The sequence below is a fragment of the Saccopteryx bilineata genome, chromosome 6 (assembly GCF_036850765.1).
Source record: "Saccopteryx bilineata isolate mSacBil1 chromosome 6, mSacBil1_pri_phased_curated, whole genome shotgun sequence".
Taxonomy (NCBI): domain Eukaryota; kingdom Metazoa; phylum Chordata; class Mammalia; order Chiroptera; family Emballonuridae; genus Saccopteryx; species Saccopteryx bilineata.
In genome coordinates, this window is record NC_089495.1 from 172,670,905 (window position 1) to 172,692,397 (window position 21,493).

General features: G+C 44.4%; 1 protein-coding gene across 4 annotated transcripts in view; it reads left to right on the forward strand.

The window, feature by feature from the left end:
• KIF16B (kinesin family member 16B) overlaps window positions 1–21,493 on the forward strand; it is a 366,353-nt gene that overhangs the window by 236,438 nt on the left and 108,422 nt on the right. Inside the window, exons 19-25 of one of the 4 annotated variants that reach the window (XM_066234513.1) lie at window positions 1,263–1,295; window positions 1,661–1,714; window positions 3,548–4,900; window positions 9,668–9,817; window positions 12,323–12,419; window positions 13,526–13,576; window positions 15,113–18,314. In XM_066234513.1, the coding sequence (XP_066090610.1) occupies window positions 1,263–1,295; window positions 1,661–1,714; window positions 3,548–4,900; window positions 9,668–9,817; window positions 12,323–12,419; window positions 13,526–13,576; window positions 15,113–17,197 (3,823 nt within the window). In that variant the 3' untranslated portion in view covers window positions 17,198–18,314. Of the gene's footprint in view, window positions 1–1,262; window positions 1,296–1,660; window positions 1,715–3,547; window positions 4,901–9,667; window positions 9,818–12,322; window positions 12,420–13,525; window positions 13,577–15,112; window positions 18,315–21,493 lie in introns of those variants that run through there. The other 3 variants (XM_066234514.1, XM_066234515.1, XM_066234517.1) reach the window with 3 other exon arrangements.

Sequence of the window (21,493 nt, forward strand, 5' to 3'; positions counted from 1 at the left end):
TTATTGTTACCTAAGAGAGCATGATCATATATTACCTTTAATGAATCCCTGTACCAACTCAGTATAATGATTTATATGCTGGGGTCAAGAACTGGCTATAACACATATATATAAATATGTGATTTCTCACAGACAGCAATGCCTGTAATCTATAGATTATGTCCATTTGATTGGAGAATAAATATAACCCTAAATGAAAAGTTTCAGTGGAGGATTTAATACGTCTGTTGTATATCATAAATTTGAGCATTGCTTATAAAATGAATTAATGGAGGATATTTTGGAAGCAGGCTGTCTTGGTTTCAAATCCTGATTCTGCCACTTCTTATCTTTGATCTTGGACAAGTTCATTCACATATCCAAGCTTTGATTCCTAATCTGTGAACTGGAGATACTATTTGCTATCTTAAGAATTTGCAAAGAAGACATCTTAAGCTAATAGTATGTGAATCACACAGCTCAGCTCACTTGGCACACTGCTTACAAAGTCTGTCAGCCATCTTACTCTCAACATTAGACCAAATTAAATTAGTAACATCTATTTGAAATATTTGGTAACTCACTGTAGAGGTAACTGTGGTCAATTTGGACTTGCACATTATCTCATTATCCAAGGAAAATAATTCATAATTTAACTTTTTAGATGTATCTGTCATTTACCACAAGAAAATGTATGCATTACAGTTTATGCTGTTTAATGGAATGTGATGTCGGGAAGTCATGGTGGCCGAGTGGTTAAGGCGTTGGACTCGAAATCCAATGGAATGTGATGTCTTGCAGTAATTAAATCTAGTATTTGTGGGGAAAAAGCAACTTTCGTTATCAACGTTTTAGTGAATTGTTTTCAAATTTTTCAATGGCTTAGCCCCCTTTCTTTTGCTACGACTGTGGAAAATCTGTTCATGACCTATCTAGCCTCATGTCACTGCTAGTTAAGGAGCATCTTGACAAACTTCCTACAGTATAATTATCTGCAAAGTAGAAAATGTGAATTTGACTACTGTTTTCAATTATTATTGATACTCAGTTGTTATTCGTGGCATAATTATCATGGGAAGTGTGTAAAAACATAACAGAGCTAACTCTTTGGAATTTTGGGGGGTTTGCTTCAGGAAATTGTTGGGAAATGTGACATTTATAAAAAGATGTTTCAATTTGTGCATGGCCTTTGGCTTTTGTGCTTTACTGCTTTGTCCTGATGCTTTCCTCAGCTAATTCTTTTCTTAATTGATGTCTGTGCTCTCTCTCTACCTCCCCGGCAGTCTTTTTCCTGTAAAAGGACCCATCTGTCTAAGGTAGAGATTCTCCATTTTTCTGTACTCATAGGTGACTAAGCTGCATGGAGTAGAATTGCTTATTATTTATAAGTCTCCTTTAACTCTGCTTTATCAGTACCGTGGTGTTTCATTTGTTTTCCTTTAAGTAAAATATAATTTTTGCCTGAATTCAAGCACCCAAAAAAAGTATGATTAATTTCTAATCATAGTTATAGAGCAAAGTACTGTATACATGTATACATTTTAAACTTGCTAATCCATAGTAATGAAAAATCATACTCATATAACTTATGCTTTTTATAATATATAACTATACAAAGGGTAAAAGGAAGAGAAAAGCTCTTTTAGAAAAGTGACTCATTTTCCTTTTATTATTTTATTAGACTTGAATTTGAACGGCAACAGCGTGAAGAACTTGAAAAACTAGAAAGCAAAAGGTAAGCCACTTGGGTTACTGAGTAATTCATTCATTTATTTTATTTTATTTTTTAAGTGAGAAAAGGGGATATAGAGAGACAGACTCCCACATTTGCCATGACCAGGATCCACACGGCAATCCCATCTGCAGCTGATGCTGAACTCAATCAAGCTATTTTTATCACCTGTGGCTGATATTTAGACCAACCAAGCTATCTTTAGTGTCTGGGGCCAATGCTGGACCCAATCAAGCCACTGGCTGTGGAAGGGGAAGAAGGACAGAAGGGGGAGAGGGGAGAGAAACAGATGGTCACTTCTCTCGCGTGCCCTGATTGAGAGTTAAACTGGGACATCTGCATGCCCAGTGGATATTCTACCCACTGAGCCAATCGGCCAGTCCCAGGGTTACTGAGTTTTAACACTACTGTAGTTGGAGATTCTTGTGTTAATATTCTAGACTGATTCTGGTGTGTCTGTTTCAGTATCTCCCTCTGGCTCTGTGTCTGTTACTTACATGGCAAATGATTGTAGGCCATTTTTCTTTAGTGGTTAGAAATTTGAAATTTTAAAATAGTTTATCTTCAAATACTTATGAGAAAGGAGGAATAGATTTAGTAGGCAAATATATTACTCTCATTAAATTTAGTATGCCAAATAGATACTTGTTTAAATTTCACTCAAAAGTATATCTTCCTTAAAAATATCAGCTGAGTTTTTAAAACACTGAAAGAATGACAATTTCCCTTCCTTTTGCCTCCCTCCTTTTAAACATCTTTCCTTATGCTGGTTGGCCATTGGCATTTCCCTCTATAATATGCTTTTTATATTCTTTGCTCACTTTTCTTTTGTTGTGTATGTGTGCGTGTATATCTCTCTGGTTGTTTTATTGATTTGGAGAGATTCTCTATGTTCTGAATATAATTATTTGATAAAAATCTCCCTTTTTCTTTTCATGTTCTATTTCACAATCCAGGAAATGGACTTAAGATATTGAAATAGAAACTAAGGCTGGAGAAAATCTACAAAGTGAATATTTATTTTCAAGAATCTAGATTTAGGTATTAGAGGTGAATTGGTTTAGTTTCCAGCATCACACAAGATAGATCCTGATGGGTCATGTGTCAGTACCTGTGCTGCTTACACACCTGTGTTCTTGCACTGGAGGCCATCCTGACCTGGCAGAGCTGAGGTAGCACCCCCCGAGGGTCATTTGTTCTAAACAAAACATGACATGCAACCCCTGGAGTCATGCAGTTAAGTATCTAATGAAGACTGTTATTTTCAATGTTATGTATTAATAAGCTAATATTTTGGCCTATTTGCTGATTACCGTTTTTCCTAAACTAGTGATTAAATGCTAAATAGCATGTAGTTATTTGAGCAGGAACAATGAACTGTCAATTATCTTGACTTTGATATTTGACCCCAATGAGTTGAAGACAGCATAAGCATTTTTATTTAACGTCATCTGATAACTGAATTTCTGTTGCATTTTAGCCATTGGGCTGAATAAAATTATTCACATTTAAATTTAAATTGGTAATGGTTCTTTCTCTTTGATCTCAGGGGGGTTTTAAAATTTTATCATGCATAACACATTATGCTTATAGACTCTACAAATATCAGAGGCTACTTCAACAGATTAGGCAGATGATAGGTTAGACAGTTACAGAAGGGGGAAAAAAATGAAACAGCCTGCCACTTAAATGAAAAGGAAAGCAGTTCTCCCTCCTGATTATTGCAGTGAGGGTCTGGCTTTCTATTGTATATTCGTCTTCAGAGCATTTCGGTTAGAGGGAAGAACAACATTTGAACACAGCGATCAAACAGTGTTGACACATCTTGCGTTTCAGGAAACTCATAGAAGAAATGGAGGAAAAGCAGAAGTCGGACAAGGCGGCCCTGGAGCGGATGCAGCAGGAGGTGGAGAGCCAGCGCAAGGAGACAGAGATCGTGCAGCGCCAGATCCGCAGGCAGGAGGAGAGCCTTAAGCGCCGCAGCGTCCACATCGAGAGCCGCCTGAAGGACCTGCTCGCCGAGAAGGAGAAGTTTGAAGAGGAAAGGCAGAGGGAGCAGCAGGAGATCGAGCTGCAGAAGAAGAAACAAGAAGAAGAGAGCTTCCTCCGGGTCCAGGAGGAACTCCAGCGGCTCCAGGAACTCAACAACAACGAGAAGGCAGAGAAGATCCAGATATTTCAAGAACTGGACCGGCTCAAGAGGGAAAAACACGAGCAGTATGCCAAGCTGGAGGTGGAGAAGAAGCGGTTGGAGGAGCAGGAGAAGGAGCAAGTGAGGCTGGTGGCCCACCTGGAGGAGCAGCTGCGCGAGAAGCAGGAGATGATCCGGCTGCTGCGGCACGGGGAGGTGCAGCGTGTGGAGGAGGAGCGGCGGGCGCTGGAGGGCCTCCGCGAGTCCCTGCTGCGGGCCAAGGAGGCCCGCGCCGAGGGCGACGACGGCGAGGAGCTGGAGCGCGCCCAGCTGCATTTCCTGGAGTTCAAGAGACGGCAGCTGGTCAAGCTAGCCAACTTGGAGAAGGACCTGGTGCAGCAGAAGGACCTCCTGGAAAAGGAAGTCGAAGAAGAACAGGAAATTCTAGAGCGCTTGAAATCTGAAAATGAAGAGGAGCTTAGATCGTTGGGGGGAAATGACGACACTGCCACATATGTCCCCCAGGTGGCCCAAGATGTGGAGAAGATAAAGCCAGCGGAGTACAGGCTGCAGTACAAAGAGCGCCAGCTCCAGTACCTCCTGCAGAACCACTTGCCAACTGTGCTAGAAGAGAAACAGAGAGCGTGCGAAATCCTCGCCAGGGGCCCTCTCGGCTTAGACAACACCCTCTACCAAGTGGAAAAGGAAATGGAAGAGAAAGAGGAACAGCTGGCACAGTACCAGGCCAACGCGAGCCAGCTGCAGAAGCTCCAGGCCACCTTTGAGTTCACGGCCAACATCGCGCGGCAGGAAGAAAAAGTGAGGAAGAAGGAGAAGGAGATCCTGGAGTCCCGGGAGAAGCAGCAGCGGGAGGCGCTGGAGCACGCGGTGGCCCGGCTGGAGAGGAGGCACTCGGAGCTGCAACGGCGCTCCACGCTGGGCCTGGAGATCGAGGAGCAGAGGCAGCGCCTGGCCACCCTGCACAGCAGCAGCCAGCGCTCCGGGCTGCAGGCCAGCCTGGAAGCCGAGCAGGAGGCCCTGGAGAAGGACCGGGACAGGTGAGACATGCAACGGGAAAGCATGGCGTACCTTTGGTGCTAAGTAATTGCACATTTTCTATCCTTCACAGTGTACCTCTTGCTCTTTTTTTTGTTTTTTTAAGTAACTCTTAGCTTTTATATTCTCTAGTACAGTGGTCCCCCACCCCTGGTCCGTGGATCGGTACCGGTCCACAGAGAAAGAATAAATAACTTACATTATTTCTGTTTTATTTATATTTAAGTCTGAATGATGTTTTATTTTTTAAAAATGACCAGATTCCCTCTGTTACATCCATCTAAGACTCACTCTTCACGCTTGTCTCGGTCACATGATACATTTATCCGTCCCACCCTAAAGGTCGGTTCGTGAAAATATTTTCTGACATTAAACCGGTCCGTGGCCCAAAAAAGGTTGGGGATCACTGCTCTAGTACACAGGCAACTCTTATTTGCCTGAGAAAAACACCCCAAAACAATTTTGACTTACTCCTTAGGATACTGGTTTTAGAATCATTGACCTATAAAGTAGAAAACACACAAAAACAAAAAGCCCTTCTTTATTGTCCCTCTGACCTATAGGATGTGTATGTTTTACTTTGATAAACGCAGAAGAGTGAAAGCTTCCTGCCTTAATTTCTTCCTCCTTTCCCTTTCCTCCTCGCCTGTCTTCTCCCTTCCATTTCCTTCCATTTGCTTCCTTTTCCCATGCCCCTCTTTCTTTCCCTCTTCCCTAGGGTTCATCCCTAGGGTTGTTAGGTAGCCCTCCCCTCCCCTCCCCTCCCCTCCCCTCCCCTTCCTTTCCCTCTTTTTTCCTTTCTTCTTTCTTTGCTTTCTTCTTCTCCCTCCTGTGCTCCTTTCTCTGTTTTAGACTGCCTGTCCTCATCATTGGCTCTGCATCTTCTCCCTGAGTAACTCAAGTTACAGCAAAGCCCCCCACCCCTATGCATTCACAAATTGCAGAGTGCACTCATTTCCACACCTGGGAGCAAGGGGATGGTACTTCTCCCACTCCAGTGATTTGCAGTATTTGATGGGAGGCCCCAGGATTCTGTATTTAAAAGGAAATAACTGAACAAAACTCCCCAGATGATTCTGAGCACAGTAGTATGTTTAAGTATGTTTGATGATGATTTACTGATAGTACTGTTGGTGATATGAAAAGTAAAGCTAAGAAGTAGTACTTTTTTTTTTTTTATTCAGTGAGGGGAGGGCAGGCAGAGACAGGCATGACCAGGATCCACCCAGCAAGCCCACTAAGGGGCGATGCTTTGCCCATTTAGGGCGTTGCTCTATTGCTCAGCGACTAAGCTCTTCTTAGGGCCTGAGGCAGAGGCCCTAGATCCATCCTCAGTGCCTGGGGCCAATTCACTGTAATCCAGGTATGGCTGCAAGGGTGGGGGGAAAGAAGCGAGGAGAGGGGGAGGAGCGACGAAGCAGATGGGTGCTTCTCCTATGTGCCCTGACTGGAAATCAAACCCGGGACATCCACACACTGAGCTGACTACTGCTGAACCAACCGGCCAGAGCAGAAGTAGCACTATTTTCATGTTAAAGAAAGTATATCTACTTCCTTTGTCTATCCCATTACTGCTTCCCATAAGGTTTGTTCTCAAAATGAATAAATACATGAATTCAAAAACACTTTTTCTGATAGCCCTGCAGACATGATGCCAAGACTCCCTGAAGGACTGGGGTGGCGTCCCCTCGTGTGAATACATCACCTGCTTTGTGGTCCTGCAAGGGGGCCTCAGTGCTGACTCAGCCCTCTCCACCATGGTGACCTTGGGCAGGAGCTTCGTCACTGAGCCGCAGTGTCCTGACCCTTACAGGGAGGAGTGTGAGAGATCAGAGGTCTGGGCATTTTCTTAGCTCCATACCTATGGCCAGTTGAGAACTTAACTGAATCCTAGGTTGGAGGGCTTGGGACACTGCCCCCTCTCGAGCATTCTCCCCACCCATGGCCCCTCTTTAGGGGCTGCAGCAGAGGCCCAGTCTGCTGGCCAGTAGGAGCTCAGCTTGACATTGGAACCCATGCTAATGACAAGGCAAGGCCTGCTTAAGGTGCTGCTGGCGCCTCCATCCATCATCTTGCCTGAAAAGGTCAGGACAACCTCCATTCAAATGATCTGCTTAGACTGTGGATCCTATTTACAGTTGTTCTCTGGTCATTCCCTCAGGCAAAACAGCAGCAAATAATAATCAAAAACTATAATGCTGTTACTCCAGAGAAATAGGTTGAAAGTTTAAGAAAATGATTGCAGGTATGTTATATAAATGAAACTGCTGGACAAAGCTCCGGCCCCAGGAAATGTAAAGTAGTAGAGGGCAAGCTCTCAATTTGATCCTGCCGTGTGCAGTAAGAATGCAGCGGGAGCTTTTAGCTTGATGCCCCTGGCTTTGGTTGACTGGCTCTGCTCCCTGGCCATTAGTACTAATAGTCTATTATAGTGGATACAGTATTGTGATTTCCCCATGTCAGCTCTCCTCTAGCAGCCGCGCAAAGGAGGCTTTTAGCTTCATGTGTTTGATGGAGTGGACTTGGCTAGGACTTAGTTCAAGCCAACAAATCCGAGCTCTTTACTCTGGTGGTGGTGCTCCTGCAGTGAGTTTACTGTTTAATTATTTCTGGTTCTCTTGGCTAAGCCACAGCCTGACGCAGCCTGAATTGACCACTTGTGAAATGCAAAAACATGAAATATTAAATTCATGTGGACCAGATTGGACAACAGTGCATCGAACTTGGCTTTGCCTGTCAGTTGCTTTGTGAACAAAATTTAATCCATTTTCTGTCCTTTTTATTCCCTATTCAATAGTTATATAACCATTGGGGACAAGTGTCAGAAAGTGGCAGAACTGTGACTTGAATCTCGGCCCACTTGTCTCCTGACTGTTAGCCTCTTGTCCCCCTGTCTGCCGGCACAGAGCTGCTTCTTCAGGCGTGCATAGCTCTTTCTGTAAGTCCTGCTTGGCCTTCAGGGCCCGCTTAGACCCCTGTGCTCTGTGGACTGTTTCCTGTGGTCCTGCCACGAAGGGTGCCTTTGAACAACTCTACTGGGCGCCATCTTCATTATGAACTTTGGCAGTTACCCACTTATATCCGACTTATTTTCCTTACAATCTCTGAGACTGATAATATTGTTCCCTGGTTGTTGGATCATCACCTGGCCCCCAGTATCACTCTTTTATACTCATTCCCTCATTCTTTGAAAATAATGTACTCTCTGCAAGTTGATGCTCAGTAAGTGCTTGCTAATTAGTAGACAGATGAAGGGCTGGGTTCAGCAGAGCATTGTCTCCCATTGAACCCATGAGTGTTAGCCCTGGTGACCCCATAATCTCAGTTCAACAGTTAAGACCATGGCTTTCATGTTTAGGGTAGAGCAGTCAAGTTGTCGCTGGTGACATCAGAGAGCTGGCAGTATTATGGTATGTCAGCATCTGAAGCTAGAATCCCTGTTTTTTGAAGTCCAGTAAATTTAGGGAGACTAGTTGACCTTTTATTTGACACCTAAAGAAATTGATACCCAGATTTCATTAACTTGCCCCAGTTCTCAAGTGAGCTGCAGATTCTTGCTTGGGTTTGTGTTCCCTGGGACCGACTTTGCTGGATTCAGGTATGCCTGGGTCAATGGGGAGCAGCCGTACTGACATGTGACCTCATGTGGATGTATCATTTACCACAAGAAATAAACATTTGGTTCCACAGTTCACGGCTTATAAGAGTTTCTCGAGGTACTCAGCCTGCTTTTCTAGCTCTCTTGTCCTCTTGCCTAATTTTTTTGTTTTTGTTTTTGATAGAGAGTCAGAGAGAGAGAGAGAGAGAAAGAGGGACAGATGGACATGAAGGGAGAGATGAGAAGTGTCAATTCTTCATTGCTGCACCTTAGTTATTTGTTGATTGCTTTCTCATTTGTGCCTTGACTGGGGATGGGGGTGGCTATAGTGGAGCAAGTGACTCTTTGCTCAAGTCAGCAACCTTGGGCTCAAGTCAGTGACCTTGGGCTCAAGTCAGTGACCTTGGGCTCAAGTCAACAACCTTGGGCTTCAAGCCAGTGACCTTTGGGCTCAAGCCAGCGACCATGGGGTCATGTCTATAATCCCACGCTCAAGCTGGTGAGCCCGCGCTTCAGTCGGAGAAGCCCACACTCAAGCCAGTGACCTCGGGGTTTCAAACCTGGGTCCTCTGTGTCCCAGTCTGACATCCTGTCCACTGTGCCACTGCCTGGTCAGGCTTGTCTTGCCTACTCCACACCCTCTGCTTTAGCCAAAGTGGGTTCCTGGGTTTTGTGGTTTAGCTTCTTTGTTCATAGTGCTCTCTGTACTGGAGAACCTGCCACCATCATCCCCTCAGAAGATTCAACTTAGAACTACCTTGGCCGTAAAGATACTCCTGGATTGATCTTCTTAAGAACTCTTTAAAGCATAGACCTCTTTTGTCAAACAGAAATATTAAGTGGGATCTCAACATATAGTAAACAACTGTTAATGAAGCGGGGGCTCAGAGTCATGTATATCTACCCCTGATGATCTACTTCAAGTACTGTGGCGATATCTTGCCCTTGATGGTAAAAATCTCCAATTTTTGGATGCTTAAGCATGTGTTCTGAGCCCCCTTTTTGGCCCATGGTCCTTTAGGTGTGTGACACCTTTTCTATTAGAAGGTAAAGGTCTTTGCATGGAGTTTTTGTCTGGGTCCCCCGTGGTTTCTAGAACAATGTCCCAAACTCTGATGGTGCTCAGGAAATACAGTAAATGAATGAATTCATGTTACTTCCACCTCTGCAGGTTGGAACATGAGATCCAGCAGTTGAAGCAGAAGATCTATGAGGTCGATGGTGTTCAAAAAGGGCATTTCGGTACCTTGGAGGGAAAAGCTGCTTCTTCCAGCTTGTCCAGTTCTGAAAAACCTCACCTGCTTCCTCTGATGGACGCCAGGTACTGGGCGTTAACCTGATGCCATCACTGCCTTTCTGATGTCATTCATTGAGTCTCATATTGGCCAGTTTGCATATGGAGGGGTCTGTCAAAGTAACAAGTAATTCATGATCCTGAGATGTGATTTGTCTTCATCAGCTGCTGCCTGGCCAGTGGTGGGTTAAGTTATCATTTAGAGGGGACCAAATCTTGAGAACTGGCCAGCTAAATCCAAGGAACGCTGGTATGAGTACTTTGTTTAAGAAGGTAGAACTAAAAGGTCCTGGGAAACCAGCTCAGCCAGAAAGGAGTGATGCAAGGCCAAGCTGAGAGGAGGAACAAAGCAATAGGGTTGACAGAATCATAACAAAAAGGCCCTGATGCTGACCATTAATTTATAGAAATCATTGATGACAAGTAGATGAAGTCTGTTACAAAACCTGTACCAGCATATTCACAATGATCATGAATAACAAATATACAGTTATTTATAAAGTCATGGTGCACTTTTGACCGGTCACAGGAAAGCAACAAAACACAATAGAAATGTGAAATCTCCACAAAATAAAAGGAAAACTCTCCCAGTTTCATACCTATTCAGTGCAGTTTGATGTGGGCTCCATTTGTTGCCCTACACACATCCAAACGATAGTGAATTTCTTGCCACACATGGGTAAGGACATCTGGTATAACAGAGTGAATAACATCTGTGATTCTCTGTTTTAAGTGATTAATGTCGTGGCACTTCGTTATAAACATGCTGATATTCACATTGCACTTTGGCCATGAATTTGAATTTAGCAAGCCACAGAACACACTGAACTTGCCTCTGTACCGACCACATCTTGACTGGCATGGCTGTGGGCTGCTCTGCTGTATACACGGTGTTACGTCATCATCTGCACATGCACACATGCTGCCACATCATCCTACAGAAACTGGGAGGGTTTTCCTTTTATTTGGTGCAGATTTCACATTTCTGTCATCTTTTGTTGCTTTCCTGTGACCGGTCAAAAGTGCACCATGACTTTACGGACACACTGTGTGTGTGTGTGTGTGTATATCTGATAGTACTATAGTCAAATTATTTTCTGCTTGGGTAGTATTGTCAATTGCTCTGTGGCTAAAAGCTCTCAGATAAATTGGCTCTGTCGTTCTTTGCCTGTAAGAAACTTGATTATTTTTCTCAACACCATCTATGTCATGGGGACATTTCAAGTCGGACAGTCCTGAACCATGGGTATTTGGATATCAAAATGTACTCAGAATTGCATGAGCCCTATAGCCCTCTGAAGCGAGATCTGCGTGTTCTGCAGGACTAGTTTAAAAATGAAACAAAAGTTCAGAAAGTTAATGCCTTGGTAAGTGTCCTTGACTCGGGTTCAGTTGCTCAGGATTTTATTCTCAAGACCAAAAGGTAAACATTGTGAACATTGTAAACACTGACTTTATTACCCTAACTCCCTTCTTCTGGGCTGTCTTACCTAAAATGCTAACTCTTTGCCTAACATTTCAGAAAATCACTTTGCCATGGTCAGTACTACAAAAAATGTTTCTAGGGCTGGTGTAGGTGCTTAGAAAGGACACCAGATACATTTTTTAGTGTGATGAGATAAAACCATGCAAAACAGTTCACTTTAGCCCACCTAATCAGTGTCTGTGGGCCAGGGGAAGGTGGGGCTGGAGCTGAGTGAGACCCGTCTGAGCAGGCTGAACCCCTGGAAATTTTCTAGATGGAAATACAATCCTGCAGTATTCTTGGTCTCTCTGGGTGGATGGTTATACTTCGTGCACTTTCACCTGTATTCTCTGAGGTATGAAATATCCGATGGATAACTGCCTCAGAAGTCAGCTGTTTCTGGTTTGCCCTGTCTTGGTCCTGTGACATGCCTTTTTGGAAGGTAGAGACAGACTTTTAAAGTGTCTTGGCCATGTGTAGGTAACCCAATTGGAGAGGAAAGACAGTAGGAACAATGCAAGACATTGCTTCATCTGAATAGTGAAGATTATTGGAGATTGTATTTGCTTTTCTTTTTTTCTTTTAATCCTCTAAAATGACACTGATGTGAGTGGTAGCTGTCACTGTTTGCTGTGAGCCCTTGCAGCCCTTTGAAGCTGGGTCTGCGTGTTCTGCGGGACTGGGGCTCAGTGAGTGAAGTGCTGGGTCTCAGAGTCAGTGGCTCATAGTTGGAGGCTGGGCAGCCTTCAGAATCCAGTGTCGTTCATTCCCTCTGACCTCATAGCTGGGAACTCACTGAGGGAGCCCAGGGGGGAGTTGGGTCATTTAAGCCCCCTTCATTCTCATGATTCTGTTGTGCAGCCAGTTCTCTCTCATTTGGAGAAAACATAGATACTAGACTCATAGCACTGGATGTTTTAGAAAGTGGAAAATGTTTAAGGGCCTGAGTTGTTATATTTGGTATTTAAAGTGAGTAACTTCCCTTTTATGAAGGGTATAGTAAGAAAAGGATCTCAGATGCCCTGTGTAGTTAGAAACGTTCAAGTTCCCCATCTGCATGTCCCCAGGGTCAACGCTTACATTGAAGAAGAAGTCCAAAGACGTCTTCAGGATTTGCATCGTGTGATTGGCACTGACAGCCCCACATCTGCAGATATGATGAAGGTGAGCCGAGGGGACCACAGTAATGCAGCTGTTCTTTTTTTTTTTTTTTTTTTTTTTTTTAATGAGAGACAGGAAGGGAGACAGCTGAGAAGCATCAACTTATTGTGGCCCCTTAGTTGTTCATTGATTGCTTTCTCATATGTGCCTTGATTGGGGGCTCCAACCAAGCCAGTTATCCCAAGCTCAAGCCAGCAACCCTGCGCTCAAGCTGGTAAACCCATGCTTAAACCAGATGAGCCCACACTCAAGCTGTAGACCTCGGGGTTTTGAACCTGGTTCCTCAGTGTCCCAGGCTGATGCTCTATCCACTGCCCCATTGCCTGGTCAGGCTGGAGTCGTCCATTTTTAAGATGACCCTTTCAATAAGTTATTGGTGCTGGTGGTGGGATCTTTTGTTACTGTTTCTCAGTGAGAATATTGAGATGCAAATGTTCTAGAAAAATTAAATATTGCTTGGGTAGAGCCCAACAGTTCACAAATAGTATTAGGTCAAAAGTAACTTTATTTATTTTAAAGTTTTGAACTTCTAGGGGAAATTCTTAAGTGAATATAAAATTACCTAAAATATTTTCTTTACTTTTTTGACTTATAAAAATTCTACATGTAACATTTTTCTGTTTTCTCCAAAAATAAAACCAATTTCACCTGAAACTAATACAAAATAATGTGAAATGTAAACTGTAATTGGAAAAAAATAAATAAGTTAAAGAGTATAACTAAATTTTATAAGTATCTAATTTGCTTGATAAATTATTCCAAGTAGAAGTATAATTTTGCCTTTGAGAAGATACACATTTGCAACAAGCTGATTTTTATTAAAATAAAAGTGTTGTATTTCTATCCTGCAAATTTAAGAAGTGCCTTAATTTAATATTATTCTTAGAATTTTAAGATTTAGAATAAATAGTTCAGTTCTTTTACAGGCAGATGGATCAATAGTGCATGTTTGCCACAGAAGATAAATTCTATAAAAGGTTGTCATTGTTGAATAACAAGCATGTTTCTTTAGAATTTTGTTCCCATAAATATTTCTAATCAAATCAGTTTTTTCCTCCTCTATGAACATGCTATAATTTAATATAGACGGCTTTTTATTTTCTTTTCAGAATAATGAGAACCTTCACAATGGTACCATTCAACGTAAGCTAAAATATGAGGTAGGTAATGATTTTTCAGATTGATAGGGTCACCTTAAATTATGGCATGCTCATGCGATTAAATTTTCTTAATGTTTAGTTGCATAATTAGAATTTTGAAGTCCCAGTGAGATTAATGGATAATAGGGAAGGCAAACTATTATATGGACTAAAAATTAAATGGGAATCGTGCAGGTTGGAAGCTGCTCTGACTTTGTTTGAATGGCATGTAGCTGTGGTGGAGGCGCTTTGCCCAGTTTTTCATTGGTAACAGTATCCTTTCCCTTGGTTTGCATTTGAAAGGCAGAATTCTATAATCAGAATCAGATATGGGGCTTGGAAATGAAACTGAGTACTTCTCCATATTTTAAAAACCCTGCTTATTTTATGGACTGGGTTGGCAGGAGCACAAAGGGAATGACTCTCGGTTGATTACTTGTTTCCCCGTTGGATTGTCAAGCCGGGGTTTATTTGGATACGATTTATAAAGGGTTACTCATACTTTATTCTACTGAGGCTCTTGTCCTTTTCATATACTCCTAAATTTAAAACAATCTACTAGGTGATATAAATCTTACAGACAGTGTTCCTAAATCACTGAGCAGAGAGTGCGAGGTGAAAGGGGTGCTCCACAAAATTTACCTGACTTTGGCCACGCCGTGTCCTCCTTCCTGTCATCCAGTAATGACAGTACCTTCCTCTGCACATCTGTCTCTTCAGCTGATAACCTGGTGAAGAACAGGATGGTGCCTTTCATTTCTTTGTGTCCATAGTGCCTGGTCTTTCATAGCGTTGGTTTATAGATTTGATAATAACAATCTAACCAGGCCAGATAAAATTAAAGAATCTCATAAAATGAACCAAGAGGCGAGAGAAATATGACTTTTAGTTTGGAATACTTGTTAGTTTTGTTTGGCCTTCCTTCTGATTTTGATTAAATAATCCATAGTGATGCATTACTTTTTCATTTTGGATATATAATCATGAACTCATTTTTACAGTTAATTTTTTTTTATTGCTTTTTTGAGACTGACAGGAAGGGAGAGATAGAGATAGAAAGAGAGAGGCATTCATTTGTTGTTCCACTTAGTTGTGCATCCATTGGTCACTTCCCATATGTGGCCTGACCAGGGATCGAACCCTCAACCTTGGTGTATTGGTAGGCTGATCTAACTGCCTGAGCTAACCGACCAGGGCCTACAACTAAATTTGACCTTTTGAAAACTGACCCGAAGTTCTTAAGATTTATTTTAGAGTGAGTGAAATATTATATTAGACCAAGAAATGGATACTGTGAATCAATTCCATACAAAGCATTTCTATAAAAATACTTAGCAATTTCTAAGATTTATAATACGGAAATCGATGTTCTATGTGTAAATTCAATCCTGTATTTTAAAATCATGTACAAATCAATGGAAATGGCTTAGGCTCTTAATTGAGCCTCTGATTCAGTCCACACAATGAAACCAATGGCTGCAGGAATCGTCGTGTGCAACAGAATCGCGAAAGCTGCTACCACAGCCCCATTTCAGCTGTTTTTGACATCTTGAACAGAAGGGATGTCAGGCTCCACTGCTGCCCAGAGATGTCACTGACACGTCCAGCAGAGAGGAGAGGAGGGAGATGGATCAGGACAGCCACCAGAGTGATGCCAGGACTTGGAGCAGCTCCGGCCCTTCCGTGTTCTCTCCAGCATCGGAAGAGAGGACCTACCCGCGGGGGGATCAGCCCTCAGCACCCGAGGGGCGGCAGAACAGTGATCACAGATGTAGTCGTCCTGCACGCACAGGTGGTGATCAGTCGGCATTTTTCCATCTGTCCAAAGTCTCTCTTCATGAAAGCAGCACCAGCAGTGCAGAACATTTTCAGGCTAAGTCAGAAAATTTCAGTGAGCTGATGACTCACAACGATGAACACGGCCTGGGAATCGAGTGCAGCTGGACGTTGCTGCAGCATATGTGCCAAGAAGTGTCTGTGAACAGTGGACACAGACAGACCAGGCAAAGCAAGTTACTTTGTGTTTTCTCGGACAGCGTTTCTCCTGAAGACAGTGCACCTGCCAGCGTTTTTCAGAGTTCACTAACCTCGAAGTTGTGTAGTGAGCAGCACACTGAGAGAAAGATACCTTCGGGAAAAGGGAGCTCTCCAGAGTCACTGGTGAATATCTGCACAGAAGGAAACGGTGCATTGGGGCATTTTTACCACAGCCTCTCAAACCTTTATAAAGATACTAGAAGGCACCTGCTGCGGGCTGGCACAGAGGTGCTCAGCCAAGCCAGGCACGTGGAGAGCCTGTGGGAGCGCAGTGGGCTCACCTCCCAAGTAACAACGTTCATCAGAAGACTGCCGTTTGTGGAGCACTTCCCCCTCAACATGCCCTTGAAGTCACCCTGGGGGTCGTCAGAAAGGCATTTTTTCCCTGCAGAGGTGCGGGCTGGCTGCAGCGGCGGTGAGGACACAGTGGCCGTGGTGCCAGCAGAGAGCATGGTGCCTTACCCAGCCCCTGGCCTTCCCGCCGCAGAGACACCAGGCTCCTCCCCGAGCTCAGTTCTCTGCCTGGATTGTGAAGATGCCGGAAGGCTTTCCGCATTTAAGCAGACCCTCGTGAGATTCCCAGATCAAATGCTGAAACTTCAGGAGTGCCCTTTAAAGGACTTTCTTGGGCACATGGCTTGTTCTTTACCAGAACTTCTAGGTGACGTGCATGAAGTCAGAGGTGTTTACTGGCTTGCTGCTGCTAACTGCGCAGAACCAGACCCCCAGCCAGTGTGTCTGCTCCTGCTTCCTTCAGCTTTATGTGCCTTGGGTCTGTCCAGTGACCACCTGGGCTCCATGGCCATTTTTCATGCTCTACCTCTCTCTGAACTCCGGGAGATTAAAATCGGCTTTGGAGGGCAGAGCGTTCAACTCCTAGGCTCTGCAGAGAGTTCCCTGATCACTGTGTTTACTTACAACAAAAACCTCTGTCAGCAAATATGCCGTGACCTCCTGTGTGTCCTGCTGCCCGAGTCTGAGGCCGCCACCCGCACTAGTCACCCTTTGCTCCAGGAAGACTTGGTTCAGCTTTCTCTTGATTGGAAAGCAGAAATCCCGGAGTTAGTTTTGACAAATGGAGTTCGGTTATCATCCCGATTCCAGAATACCATGGTCGACATGATTTACTTTCTCCATGGAAATATGGAAGTCAACATCCCCTCTCTGGTGCAGGTCCAGTTATTGCTGTACACGACGGTGAGGGTGGACGATGACTCTGGCCCAGACCCCTGCCTGTCGCTGGTCCTTCTGAACTCCCACATCGCCCTGGTGAGGGAAGACCGAGTTTTCTATCCACACATTCAGTCTCTAAACACTCCTCCTCCACGAACACAATTTGATATCATCAAATTCCGTGCTTTAACTGAATTTAGATGCATTGTTGTCCCGGAGAAAAGAACGTTACCAACAGTCCACCTTGTCTTCTTTCAAAACCTGAAACTTCCATCAGCTTCAGGAAGTAGCCTGCCTGAGCATCCTCAAGAAGCGCAGAACGCCCAGCTGTGTCTTTGGGACAGTCGGGATGTGGCCCGTGAGGTCTGGAAGCTGACCCTGAACTGTCAGGATGAAGCTCTGTGGCTAATCTCATACCTGACGAGGCTCTAGGGAGGAGACTTGTGAAAACACTCTGCATATTTTTTGAGATCTATAAGGAAATGAACATTATAAAAGCAGTCAAGGACTATGATGATCTCAGTGGAGCTCATTGATTTGAAACTGGAAAAATGGAGACCTTTAAAATGAAAGATGCAAATATATCAAATATCTACAATAAAATAAAAATAAGTCATAGCAGAGAACTGATGAAATATCCTTTTGACCACCTTGCTTCATTTCTTGAGCCTCAGCCTTGCACATTTGGGTCCGCCCCATTATTTGTGAGGTGATTAAAGCGGTTTGGATCGTCTTTGGCTTCATGTTGACTTATAGGATGGTGGCTTGGAGTCTGTCTTTGCCTGCTGGATTCTGGCAGACTAATCTGTGCTGCTTGAAGAAGTGCCCAGTCTGGCAGTGACCTTCATTGACACCCTGTGTTTTAGCTGTGATTAGGACAGCTCTGTTGCAGAGCACATTAGTGATACATCAGGCTTCCCGAAGACCAGGGATTTCAGATGCTCTCCCCTCCCTATAAATAATAGGTAGATGGAACAGAGACGTCCGTGCCCTGTGGGGTCTTCTTCCCAGTCAAATGCCTTCTCCTTTCTCCTTCAGACTTCATGACTCTTCCTTTCCAGCCTTTGTGATGTCAGTTTCTCTCCTGTCGATTTGTCTTTGCCTGCCTGCCCCCTCTGCACCGTGCCCCCGCCCAGCAGTTCTTTTTCTGAGCTCTTGTATCTCTGTCCTAGAAAGGCTCTGCCTCTTCCTGTCTTTTTCTAACAGCTTCTTTACGCTGTCTTAGCAGATACAAGGGCCACCTCAGCAGGCATTCAGCACTTTTCCTGGCTGGCTGTCTTCCCTCCTGTTTGTCACCTCCCCCCTCACCGATCACCTCTTGCCCAGTGCTGTGCTGGCCTCCCTTCTGAGACCACGTCATGCCCCTGTCGGCCCCAGGCAGGTCTTCTCTCCACACAAGGAGCCATCTAGTCATCAGTGGCCCTCCTGCTCTGTTAGAGGCTCAAAACTAGCCACTTCCACTTTCCCTCTTCTCTCCTGGACCCTTGGGATCCGTCTCTGTTCAGTATTTCACTGAAGAATCAGGTTACATGTTTTATGTCTGTTTTTTTTTTTTTTAAGCTGGAAACTTGGAGAGACAGTCAGACAGACTCCCGCATGCGCCCGACCAGGATCCACCCGGCACGCCCACCAGGGGCAACGCTCTGCCCACCAGGGGGCGACGCTCTGCCCACCAGGGGGCGATGCTCTGCCCCTCCGGGGCATCGCTCTGCCGCGACCAGAGCCACTCTAGCGCCTGAGGCAGAGGCCAAGGAGCCATCCCCAGCGCCCAGGCCATCTTTGCTCCAATGGAGCCTTGGCTGCGGGAGGGGAAGAGAGAGACAGAGAGGAAGGAGGGGGGGGGTGGAGAAGCAAATGGGAGCTTCTCCCATGTGCCCTGGCTGGGAATCGAATCCGGGTCCCCCGCACGCCAGGCCGACGCTTTACCACTGAGCCAACCGGCCAGGGCCTTATGTCTGTTTTTATGTCGAGTGACCCTGGGTTGCTCTGCCAGCATGCTCCCTTTCTTGGATGTGTGTGTTCCACTCAATTCCCAAGTTTTAGAAGGGAGGAGGTGACGTCTTCCTTGCGCCATCCACTCTGCTTCCCCTTCCAGCTGGGGTCCCGCCGAGCTGACAGGGGCTACTCATCCAGTGACATGTGTAGTTGAGCAAGTCAGCTGTTCCGTAAGCCATTCCTTTGACCCTGGATGGAGAGGGCGTTTTCTGTTCTGGCTGAATCTTTGGATAACGGGCAGTATAAATGTTGTAACCTGCCCCTCTTCCTTCCTGTTCCTAATTGACGATAAGGACAGTATCAAAGCTGCACCCATCCGGAACTTACCATCTCCCTTTGGCCAAGAAATGCAGTTCTTCCCTCTCTTCCCCATCAGAACTGACAACAGGCCCTGGCCGGTTGGCTCAGCGGTAGAGCGTCGGCCTGGCGTGCGGGGGACCTGGGTTCGATTCCCAGCCAGGGCACATAGGAGAAGCACCCATTTGCTTCTCCACCCTCCCCCTCCTTCCTCTCTGTCTCTCTCTTCCCCTCCCGCAGCCAAGGCTCCATTGGAGCAAAGATGGCCCGGGCGCTGGGGATGGCTCCTTGACCTCTGCCCCAGGCGCTGGAGTGGCTCTGGTCGCAGCAGAGCGACGCCCTGGAGGGGCAGAGCATTGCCCCCTGGTGGGCAGAGCGTCGCCCCTGGTGGGCGTGCCAGGTGGATCCCGGTCGGGCGCATGCTGGAGTCTGTCTGGCTGTCTCTCCCTGTTTCCAGCTTCAGAAAAATACAAAAAATAAAAAAAAATAAAAAAATAATATCCCTCCTAATTTATTTTCATATTTTTCACTGTTTTTCAACTAATATATTTTGTGCTACCCTTTTTCTTTTCTTTTTTTTTTTTTTTTTGTTCCATTGTGGATTTTCTCTTCAAAGTCACGAAGAGCTGAGACAGTGAATTAATTGCCAGGACAGGGAGGGTGCTATGGTTGGAAAGGTAATGATACTATTCATGTACAAATTTTAACAAAGAATGTTAGATCTTAAATAGACTTGCTTGTCCTCAGAGGTTTAAAAGCATAATTCTGTTGCGTGATGAATTATGGTTTCTAATATTGCTCCTATATGGAGTATACAGCAGATGTAAGCATTGCACAAAAATCAGATATTCATCGTATATAACTTCTCAGCCTCCTTAGGACCCCAGTAGGCTGCAGTGAGGATTACATTTGGAACTCACCACGTAAAAGAAGTAGCCTCTGGCATTCAAATTTTACACATCACTTCTCTCACCCAGGCATGCATTTTACCTTGAGATCAAATAGGATTTTTGATATGAGAATCTGATTTACTATCCATGAAGTAAGCATTAAGGCTGCCGTAATGTCTGTCGAAGCCAGGGGAGTGCTGTCTGTGCCATTACCCACTGTGGCTCGGTCCTGGCAGCTTCCCTCAGGCTCCACTGGCTCATCTCTCAGGCGTCTGAGCCCATGGCGCTGCTGGAGTGGAGCAGGTACAAGAGCCCAGCGTCCAGCTTAATGCGGCATATCAGCCATCACAAATGCTGGCATCAGGGAAGAAAGGTTCATACGTCCTGCATGTGGCATTTTGCACTGTTGTAATGTAGGCAGAACCATTTACCTTGTGGGGTTTGTTAATGCATTCTACATAAAACCTCTCTGAATATTTTTCAAACAGTGATTTCATCGGAATTTGATTAAAGTCCATTTTGCACACAGCTGCCTATTTTGCAGACTTGTGCGGGTAGGATGAATTTATTTAGGCTTTGTTGAAAAACATTTTAAGACAGTTTGTCTCCCTATTTTCATTACTTAAAAATATATGTATGTGTATCCTTTAGAGAGAATACTTAATTCCTTCCAGCAGTAGTAATTATGATAATTTTTGTTTACAGTCCCTTTCCTAGATGATTTAATGTTTGGAATGATAAATAGATTGGAGCACTTTTATTAATACTTCTTTGATAGTCAAGCAGTCCCACTGGTAGACTAGTTTCTAATGAGGTTATTTTAATTTACTTAGCCTCCAGTATGCATCTTGGACAATTCTCATTGTTCCCTAAAATATAATTCATAACAAATGTTACATCAGTTAGCTATTGCCAAATAACAAATAGCCCCAATATATCAGTGATATGCAAAAAAAAAAAAAAAAAAGCTTTTATTTCACTGATGGTTTATAAGTAAGTTGAGTCAGCTCTACTGTAAGTTGCAGGTCACGTGCAGTCAGCAAGGGTTAGTTTGCTCCACGTGTCTCATTTTGGAGTCTGTGCTGCAGGGGCAGTGGCCATCATGATGATGACAGAAGTGGAAAAGGGCCACCTTGCCTCATGTCTGCTAGTATCACATTGGCTAACGCAAGTCGCACAACTGAGTCCAAACTCAAACAGAAGGCAGGACACTCCGTCCACCAAGAAGCCATGGCACGACCAAGGCTATATACTAATATCACGAGAGAGAGAAGAATTGAGACCAACAATTCAATCCACCACAGATGTGTTATAATGGGTGTCAAGGTTCCTGAGGCTATTGAAGATAAAATTCAGATAAAAGCTGAGGACTTCTCCCTAGCAGAAATAGTCAGTCATAGGAAGAGCACATGTATAAGACATTTAAAATTACCTAGTTCAACTTGCTTTCCAATGTAGTCTTTGGTCGACATGGCCGTGGATGGACTGATGATCACTGTCTACTGCTGAAGCAGTTTATTCACTGCTCTCATTGTTAGACCATTCT